At 44.1% G+C, this 10,654-nt stretch overlaps 1 protein-coding gene across 1 annotated transcript in view; it reads left to right on the top strand.

Annotated features, from left to right (window-relative positions):
• The first annotated feature begins 3,337 nt into the window (after positions 1-3,337).
• Positions 3,338-10,654, top strand: part of LOC123990455 (adenylate cyclase type 5-like) — an 88,079-nt gene continuing 80,762 nt past the window's right edge. Inside the window, exon 1 of the mRNA XM_046291028.1 lies at positions 3,338-5,702. Within this exon, the coding sequence (XP_046146984.1) occupies positions 4,752-5,702 (951 nt within the window). The 5' untranslated portion in view covers positions 3,338-4,751. The remainder of the gene's footprint in view (positions 5,703-10,654) is intronic.

Genomic DNA, 10,654 nt, shown 5'->3' with positions numbered 1-10,654 from the left:
AGGCATGCTGATGCTGCACACAGGCCAGGGTCACTGCATTTCCACTATGTCCAGGTACATGCAAAGACATCCATTTCCATTGGAAGAAATGGGGTAAGTCTTTTGTTTTCACGAACGCCTATTGAATACAGGTGTTGTGACGTTGTATTAGTTAATGTGACGACTGTTGCTCATCGAATGATTACAAGTTTCTAAATGTTTGATTAACTGAATCAAGCAATTATTAACTCATTAACCTGGGGCACCATGGGAAAACTTGTTTTTATTGAGTTTCTATTTCCCAAATTAATTCAATAGAATATGAGAATATTGATTTTACAACAGCCGCTAATTAACCAGTTGCCTCGAACAGTCTCCTTCTGAACGTCGTATAGCCCGTGAATCTGCAAATCAAAATCAAATTTTATTTGTCACATACACATGGTTAGCAGATGTTAATGCGAGTGTAGCGAAATGCACGGACCCGGGTCCCACTAATTAATTCGTACCACACCAATCTTAGTTGAATATTTACTTTTCTAAAAAGCTAAAATGATGATACAAGATACACATAGACAAAACACATTATAGTCTATTGATTAGAACTTAGTATAACGGGCCAACACACTGGCACGTGTTACCCACAATGGGAATTTCAAAAGAGAGAGAAAAACAAGAAGTACATAAGAGAAATATACATTTGGGTGAATGTGTCAGCTATGCTATTCTAACCCTAGCCTTGCCCCAAACTGCCGCTCTTATGGGTCAGAATATAATGATGTAATTACGTGGGAATGATCTCCGGGGATTCTCTGCGTAGGCCTTCAGCTGTTCGATGACACGCTACTCCGGCGTACCTCTCTGACCGTCTTCCCGGTGTCAGTGTCCTTTTGGCTTAGGAGTCTGTTCCCTCACCCCTTTCTCTGGAAGGGGTCTTCTGAGGCCAGATAGCTCTGTAGCTCAGAGCTCACAGCATAGGAATGAAACCCCTTAGATACCACCATTCGATGGGAGATGGAGGCTAGGTGGTTCGACTTGAATTCACCCGCTTAGACACAGCTACTCATCTGTAGCTTGGGTAGAAAAGGATTTCTTTGTCCTTAAACTTGAGTTGCGTTCTGGGTTTGTTGACTTTTTAAGACCCTGCTGCAGCTGGGGTCACGTAGTCTTATTGTAAATTCTATACTCACAGGTTTTATACCCTTGGGTCAGAAGTGGGCGTAGCCGTCTTTAGGGTAATTCTCTGGGCGTACCAAGTTAATGAGGCAAGGGCTAGATTTTTCTCAAATCCCATTTTCGACAACTAACTTAACATTTCATCCTCCCCAAAACATTCTCTTTGATTTGGATATTTTCCATACAATGGTACAATGTATAAACATCAAACATATACTAGGAAAACCCTTCACATTACAATGTTTTTGTAATAACGTCATCTATTAACCTTTAAGAACAGAACAAAAATGACATACATTTTCATAGTCCATCTATCGTCATGACCACCATTGTGGCTGATGAAAACCCTTGTTCCAAAGTCCCTTAAGTTCATGTTTAATGTTCTGAGGCTGGTTCTCTATAGTGACAGGACAAAGGAATTTTTCTGTGGCCTGAGATGTACCAGGGGCGTGGGGGCCATAAAACCCCCCCACGTCTTCAGACCCCTAGATCTCTCCTCCTCTGTTGGGGTTGAGAGATAATCTGTAGGGTTGTGGTCTCCTGTAACCTGATCAAGACAGTCATGACACAGGTTTAATCCTCACTGTGATTCCCACAGTAATATAACTTCATCGAGAAGCAGCAGAATTAATTATCAAGATGTTGGTAGTTTTTTTAATGCTTGGGGCTCCCGAGTGGCACAGCGGTCTAAGGCAATGCATCTCAGTGCTAGAGGCATCACTAAAGACCCTGGTTCGATCCCGGGCTGTATCACAATTGGCCGTGATCGGGAGTTCCATAGGGTGATGCACAATTGGCCCAGCGTCATCTGGATTAGGGAAGTGTTTGGCCAGGGTAGGCCTTCATTGCAAATAATAATGTGTTCTTAACTGACTTTCCTAGTTAAATAGAGGTTACATTTAAAAAATGACAGATAGTAGGGCTGTCGGAAAGACACAGGTCACGTGCACTGTCCTACTCTGTGTGTTTTGTGTTCCTTTTGTTCAGAGCCATTTGTTTCACTGACCAACAAAGGCAATGATACTGTATGATGGACTCTGATGTTGAAACATGCGATCATGTTCCCTCCCATTGTGGAGTTTCAGTGATCCTACTATGCTTGTTTCCAGAATGTCCTATCCCTGGAAAGTGAAACATATACACTATCCGCCTTTCAAGAGGTTGGGTTAAGAATTAGTAAGACGTCATTGGACACACAGCCAGTGTCATTATGATTTACGATACAAATGCCACATCTAAAACGAGCATGTTCTTAGGACGTGCTGCGATATAGATGTAATGTAAATGTATAGTAGACACAGTAGCATCTTGTCTCTCCTGGTTGTAATTCATGCAATCGGTTTATCAGGTGACCAAAGAAAAAAACACTGGATATATAAAATGGTGACTTGGTGTGGTTGGGATCTTAGATTCCTGTTTTTTTATGGCCATATAAGGAGTTATACATGTGACAGAGTAACAGAGCTCCTCTCAGCATAAAAAAAACAGTCACCAAGCAGTCATATGACAAACATGCCGTTAAAATTGCGGAATTTAGATCGACATGTGGTTTCAAGAGGTTAAACCTATGTAACCATATGTTCATATCATTACTATCATGGACTATATTATGAGTTGAAATGATAACTGAAAGAGAACAAGTCTGGAAAGTTATTAGAATAAAGATTTCGCCCCACCATACTGCTCAACTTGTCTATATCTCACTAACTCAACAAATACCTTGGCCATTTGACTCAAGAATGACATTGACTTGCAAGGTACAGGGCTGTCAACTGAAATTTATAGCAGTCTCCTCCAGGCTTTGGTCTAGAGACCATAAAAGGAAAATGTCCCTTGGTTGCCAGGGTGGCAGAAGTCACACCCAAAATCAATTAGGTCTGCTGCACAGGTCACAGCAAAATACACAATTATCTTCTATTTGCTTATCAATATGCCCCACCAAATAAGCTACACAGGGGTCCAGCAGCACGTCGGGGGTTTAGTTTGCTTTCGCTCGAGGTCCAGCTGTGATCACAGACCCGCCCATTTATCCAAACGCGGGAGACCGCGCAGGAGTCGCGTCTCCAACTGACACCGTCGAAAGCCAATGAAAAAAGCTTCAAAGTGAAAGTCATACTCTTGCATATCCAATGGGAATGAGCAAAAGGCCGACTTTTCGGAATCAGATTTGGTTGAATGGCAACCCAGCAACAACGAGCAGTAAACCGATGATGCCTGCCTACAACCACGATGCATGACTCCATATCATACCCTGCAGGGTTTGCGCACAGAATAAATAATAATTCCGGTCAATCGGTCTGAATACTTTACGTTCGACGTTGCAGGAATACAAATAGGGGATGGAATGAGGACCAAATGCTGCGGTATCGTTGGGTGATGTGTGCTGCATGAATCGTATGGATCAAAACTGTATTGAGTCTTCAGGGATTTAGCAGTTTGTCATACTATGCTGTCATGGGCTAATACTGATGAGAACCGTTTTTTGGATGTCGGTGTGTGGACTTTTGGGTGTGTGGAATTGCGGAGTCTTCCTCCCCTCCGCTCGGCAATGAAAGCGCGCGAGGGTCGTGCTGTGACGGTTTCGTAATTTACATTTCATTTGCATTTGAGTAATTTAGCAGACGCTCTTATCCAGAGCGATGTACTGTAGTGAGTGGATACCTTTTCATATTAATTGTAAGGATGTAACCATCCAAGCAGCGACAAGGCTGCAATAAGATGCACAGGTGTACGACTTCTAGCACTGGATGAGACGCAAAACTAATGTAGCCTAGACGTCAATATGGGATTGTCCCCCACAACATCGCATTTTTTATTTTCATTATTTTTTAAAATAAAGTGTTTGGGTAACATATTCGCAACGTAATATATGTTTGTATGACCAACTATTGGAGTTGTGTAACGTTTTTATTCCATGGCCTATATAACAACATTCGGCAACATTTCTGCATACAGAGCTTCATGTTTGGATTATAATTAATTAAAACGAACTTCTACTGGAAATATATTATCCACCATAGTTGCGTTTGTTGTTATCGTATATATCCCATGTGACTTTTCTTCCTATTTCATTGATTTTAAGTGATTTTCGGAGCATTTTACCATCTGCTGCCAAATGTATCCAAAGTCATGAATAAGCCTATGCATCACAATTTCAACAGTATCCTGGACACACACTAGTTCTACCGTAGTGGACTTTCAACTGGACACACACTAGTTCTACCGTAGTGGACTTTCAACTGGACACACACTAGTTCTACCGTAGTGGACTTTCAACTGGACACACACTAGTTCTACCGTAGTGGACTTTCAACTGGACACACACTAGTTCTACCGTAGTGGACTTTCAACTGGACACATTTAATTGACTTTAACGTCCTCTGATTGTTACTTTACCTCTAGAATTAACCCGTCGCTGATTTACCATGCGTTTCATAGACCTGTCGCCGAAGAAAACATTGTAACAAATGTAACAAGAACAATAGCCTAATTCTTTAAAAGTTTAGGGTCGAGTTGGCTTTCATGAGAAACTTTAAGCAGGCGCGTGTGTGGTTCTGTGCGTTGCTTTTTCTATTATTTTTTATCTGAGAAATACCATGTCCCGATCTAACAGTGTTAGCCCGCCCGGAGTCGGTGCGCCTGGGCTGAGGGGAGGGACTGAACTGAGATCAGCTTGGGGCGAGTCTGAGTATATTGCCAACGGATGCCCATACTCGGCTAGATCTCCGAGCAAAAAGCTCGCCCGTTCGAACAGCAGATGGACTGAAGGAGATGATGATCCCGACCGACAGCCCAGACCAGGACGAGCCACGACAATGGTTAGCAGGGTCAGTTTTAGGTCTAGGGCTGCGTGGCAAGAGCATGGCACTGGAGAGGAGACCCGAAACAACAACCGATCGTCCCCTAAACACGCAGATGGAGCCGTGGAAGTGAGACCCATATCGGTGGAGTTGGGCTTGGAGGACCGTAGAGTGAAGGGCACCAAATCCGAGGAGGAGGAACTCATGCCCGAAGTTCACATTTCCATGGTCGCGTGCTGCAGCAGCATGATGCAGATTTTCAGATCCAAGAAATTCCAATCCGAGAAGTTGGAGAGGCTGTACCAGCGTTACTTTTTCCGGCTCAACCAAAGCAGTTTGACCATGCTCATGGCCGTTTTGGTGCTCCTGTGCGCGGTCATGCTGACATTCCATTGCGCGGGGGGAGGATGCCGGATAGCTTACGTTGTGGTCTTTTCCTTGGCCATTTTACTTATCCTAATCTTGATGGTGGTGTGCAATCGGAACGGGTTTCATCAGGATCACATGTGGATAGTCTGCTATGTGGTCATTCTAGTCGTGCTGGTATTACAAGTGATCGGGGTCCTCCTCGTACATCCGCAAAGTGCCTCTGAGGGAATTTGGTGGACAGTGTTTTTTATCCATGTCATTTACACACTGCTCCCGGTTCGGATGCGGGCTGCGGTTATCACTGGAGTTATACTGTCTGCCATCCATGTGGTCGGGTCTTGGAAGTTAAACGAAAAGGATGCCTTTGTATGGAAGCAGGTAAGTCCTGTTTTATACATTTCTTATTAGGCGACGCATTTATTACTCATGAATAAACTGATACACGTGAAAGTAACTTTACGCATGGAACAATCTACCAAATATTTTTAGTTTAAAGATGGATTTAGGGGGTGCCTTCCATCAGGTGGCAATGTTATTACGCCAGGTTGGAGCAAAATTGCTGAGTCAAAGGCCTATTTTATTGCAGATAATTCAATTTCTCATAATTGACCGAATACTCATTAGGGAATACAGGAATGCAGTGTCTCTCATTATTGCTAGAACTAATGTTTCCCACAGTCAACGCTTTTCACTGGTTAATAGACAGTGACTTACAATGATACTGAATTTGTCTTGAGGTGCTGCTGATGCTTGTTGCTACGGAAACGGTCTCGATTGACCATTGCTGAGTCCCATAGTCCCCTAGTTGTTATCATGGAGAAGACCATTAGAAAAAGCATCCATAATATTATAATATTATATTAGCGAAAAAACACGTATACGAAGCCAATCTGAGCGCACTGGGTAAAACGGAAGTTTTAAGAATTTAGGCAAAATAACAGTTCTAGAAGAAGTTCTAGAATTATGAGGCAGAAGGAGATGATAGTGCTGGCACAGGTGAGCATCCTCCTGAAGTTAGTGTGTACTGTTTCGGGTTTGTAGACTTTAGAATAATTGGGATGGAAACATGGGGTTATTTTGTTATTGGGATTTTGCGAAGGATATTCCTATAGAGAAACAACAGTTATATGCTGCTGTTTTGTGTTTTGTTATGTTCCTAATAAAATGTTGAGGCCCACTGCTCTATTTTATTCATTTAAAAAACGTTGACCATCAGAGCTCAGAGCTCTTGATTTGTAAAACTCCATGCGTGTCATCTCTCATTCCCCTCTTATTATTCGGCTTCCTATTGATAATTTGTCGTTTAATGACATATTTAATCATTTAGATTTGTTTATTTAACCTTAGGCAAGTCAGTTAAGAACAAATTGTTATTTACAATTTGCCAAACCCTAACCCGGATGACACTGGGCCAAACCCTAACCCGGATGACACTGGGCCAAACCCTAACCCGGATGACACTGGGCCAAACCCTAACCCGGATGACACTGGGCCAAACCCTAACCCGGATGACACTGGGCCAAACCCTAACCCGGATGACACTGGGCCAAACCCTAACCCGGATGACACTGGGCCAAACCCTAACCCGGATGACACTGGGCCAATTGTGCGCTGCCCTATTGGACTCCCAATCACGCTGATTGTGATACAGCCTGCAATCAAACCAGTCTGTAGTGACGCCTTTGACACGGAAATGCAGTCCCCTAGACCGGTATCATTGCGTCTGTCCTATTGAAATGTGAATTGCTTTACAATAAACTAGGCCTTTATAGATTGTGTCTGAGGGAGGGGAAATGTTTGGCTAGGCCACTTAAATAACTTAGGATGTTTGTAAGAGATAATACTTTTTTAGTATCAAGTTCTATGTCAGAAGGAAGTTGTGTTTGAGAGCCCCCCGAGATCATTTTCTATGTGCTTCGTTGAATATCCCCAAAACAATTCTGGAGACTAAGGCTGCATCCCGAATGGCAGTATCCCCTTTATAGTGCACCACATTTAACCTGGACATATAGGACTCTGGTGGAAAAGAGTCCACTAGGGAATAGGATGCTTTTTGGGTCTTTGGGGGTCTCTCTCTCCCTCTCTTATACCCCCCCTCCCCTCTCTCTCTCTCTCTCTCTCTCTCTGTGTCGCTCTGTCTCTCTCTCTCTCTCTCTCTCTCTCTCTCTCTCTCTCTCTCTCTCTCTCTCTCTCTCTCTCTCTCTCTCTCTCTCTCTATCTGTCTGTCTACTACATATAAATATGTGCTCTTCCAAAGAACTGCTGTTTCACACACCTGGGGAATGGAAAGTGTTCATCAGTCCCCTATTGAAATTTAAGGGCTTGTAAATGAATTATTGAGCAAGTGAAAAAAAGAACTCTAACTTAAAAGCAAGACTCCACACAATACCACCTCTTTCCCATAGGCTACAATGGGTCAGTTGTGTGTTGTGTTCCAATACAGCATTCTAGATCAGTCTAATCCACTTTCTTTGTCTTTTGATTATATCAGTCAGAGAGTTTGTGATACAGACATGTGACCCTTATATCTAAGTGTGGGAACAGACTGCTGTATTTGTTTCTCTTTCCTCACGATCCTGTTGTTTTTACTATATCAGAACTCCCCCTGTTTATATAGGTCCCAGCAGCTCTCCACTGTGGAGCTGTGTTTATGTAAGCTCCCCAGATGATGCTTGTATCAGAAGTGGTCACATGAATTAGCCCAAGGCACAAATAACCATGCTGGCTGAGTCTTGGCTTGAGATGGTGGCTTTGTATTTTGTGTATGTGCACTGTACTCCAGATGCCTGCAGGGATGACCCGCTTCTTCCTTAAACCACAGTGAGGTAACTTGAACTGTCTAAACGTTGACAATACAAGAAAAACATTTATAAACCTGGTAGTTTAGATACTGGATGCTTATTGGCTAAAATCACCATGAATATGACTTTTAGCCTTTTCACCTTGATAAAATGGCTACATGGACAATAGTTTGACATGCTTCAATATAGTGTTGACTTTCTCTTCTATCCATCTATGAAGGGTTACTTCCTGGTTTGACAGGAGTTTCTATATTTTAAGGATGGAGGAGCCCTAGGGAGTTTACACCTGCAGTGCCTTCCATATCACCTGGCTTGTCTCTTTCAGACAGTGCCACTGTCCCTTCCCCTGCCTCGCCTGGCTGGAGAGAGGCCTTCAGAGGGGGATGTCCAGTCAGGTGACACACAGCACAGAATGAACCAGCCAGGGCTGTGTGGCAGTTAGCCAGCTCACTCCTCTTCTCCTCTGCTTCCTTCACTTTAAGTCAGTGTGGATGGAGAAAAATGTGGTTCTAGTGCTAATCAGATAAATTGACGTGCTGTACCAACATTAACGAATGGCTAGAGTGAACGCAATCGCGCATTAGATGACATATTTTTAGCACTATTTTCAAAAGTACTATAAAACGTTAATTCTTCACATTCTATTTAGTACGCTAGTATGGGTATTCGGACTGGGATCTTATGCAACACAAATATAAGAAATATATATTTTTTTTATACTTATCCAATCTGTATGTGGTTGGATATATAGCAACCGTTAGTGAGATAGTTGTTCCAGTTGACATGGTGTAGGTCACCTTCATGTGCTGTATTTCCTTCCCTACTCTGGCAGACATTCTCAAATTCAAGTGGAGACGTAAAAGAGATTGAATATCACATTGCAAACCACCATAATGTGACACATTAAGAAATATTCAAACAAAGCTTTACATCTGTATAACTCAAAGGATGTAAACTGAAAGAGAAGTGTTGTCATGTTTGTCATTTATTATCATGTCTTGTCCCTGTGCTCCCCATGCTATTCGTTTCCCTCTGCTGGTCTTATTTGGTTCTTTCCCTCCTTCTATCCCTCTCTCTCCCCCTCCCTCTCTCACTCTCTCGCTCTCTCTTCTCTCTATCGTTCCGTTCCTGCTCCCAGCTGTTCCTATTCCCCTAATCATCATTTAGTCTTCCCACACCTGTTCCCGATCCTTTCCCCTGATTAGAGTCCCTATTTATTCCTTTGTGATCCGTTCCTGTCCCGTCGGTTCCTTGTATTGTATTCACCATGCTGTGATTGCGTTTCGCCCTGTCCTGTCGTGTTTTTGCTATGATTGTGTATCGCCCTGTCCTGTCGTGTTTTTTGCCTTCATCAGATGCTGCGTGTGAGCAGGTGTCTCTGTCGACTACGGCCTGCGCCTACCCGAAGCGACCTGCAGTCTGTGGCCGCTTCTCCAGTTATTTCCCCTCTACAAGTCTAGAGGATTTCTGTTATTCCCTGTTTGGACTTAAATAAACTCTGTTTCTGTTAAGTCGCTTTTGGGTCCTCTTTCACCTGCATGACAGAAGGAACCGACCAAGGAATGGACCCAGCGACTTCAGACGCTCGTTACACTGCCGTCGAGATCCAAGGAGCCATGCTCGGCAGACACGAGCAGGAATTGTCCGCTGCTCGCCATGCCGTGGAGAACCTGGCCGCTCAGGTTTCCGACCTCTCTGGACAGTTCCAGAGTCTACGTCTCGTGCCACCTGTTACTTCCTGGCCTGCCGAGCCTCCAGAACCTAGGGTTAATAACCCACCTTGCTACTCCGGGCAGCCCACTGAGTGCCGCTCCTTTCTCACGCAGTGTGAGATTGTGTTCTCTCTCCAACCCAACACATACTCTAGAGAGAGAGCTCGGGTTGCTTACGTCATTTCACTCCTTACTGGCCGGGCTCGAGAATGGGGCACAGCTATCTGGGAGGCAAGGGCTGATTGCTCTAACAAATTCCAGAACTTTAAAGAGGAGATGATTCGGGTTTTTGACCGTTCAGTTTTTGGTGGGGAGGCTTCTAGGGCCCTGGCTTCCTTATGCCAAGGTGAACGGTCCATAACGGATTATTCCATTGAGTTTCGCACTCTTGCTGCCTCTAGTGAGTGGAACGAGCCGGCGCTGCTCGCTCGTTTTCTGGAGGGACTCCACGCAGTGGTTAAGGATGAGATTCTCTCCCGGGAGGTTCCTTCAGATGTGGACTCTTTGATTGCTCTCGCCATCCGCATAGAACGACGGGTAGATCTTCGTCACCGGGCTCGTGGAAGAGAGCTCGCATCAACGGTGTTTCCCTGCTCCGCATCGCAACCATCTCCCTCCTCTGGCTTTGAGACTGAGCCCATGCAGCTGGGAGGGATTCGCATCTCGAATAAGGAGAGGGAACGGAGGATCACCAACCGCCTGTGCCTCTATTGCGGAGTTGCTGGACATTTTGTTAATTCATGTCCAGTAAAAACCAGAGCTCATCTGTAAGCGGAGGGCTACAGGTGAGCGCAACTACTCAAGTCTCTCCATCAAG

This window comes from Oncorhynchus gorbuscha, linkage group LG01 (assembly GCF_021184085.1).
Source record: "Oncorhynchus gorbuscha isolate QuinsamMale2020 ecotype Even-year linkage group LG01, OgorEven_v1.0, whole genome shotgun sequence".
In the NCBI taxonomy this organism is placed as follows: Eukaryota; Metazoa; Chordata; class Actinopteri; order Salmoniformes; family Salmonidae; genus Oncorhynchus; species Oncorhynchus gorbuscha.
The sequence above is the reverse complement of the archived record's forward strand: the minus strand, read 5'-3'. Positions and strand labels throughout refer to the sequence as shown.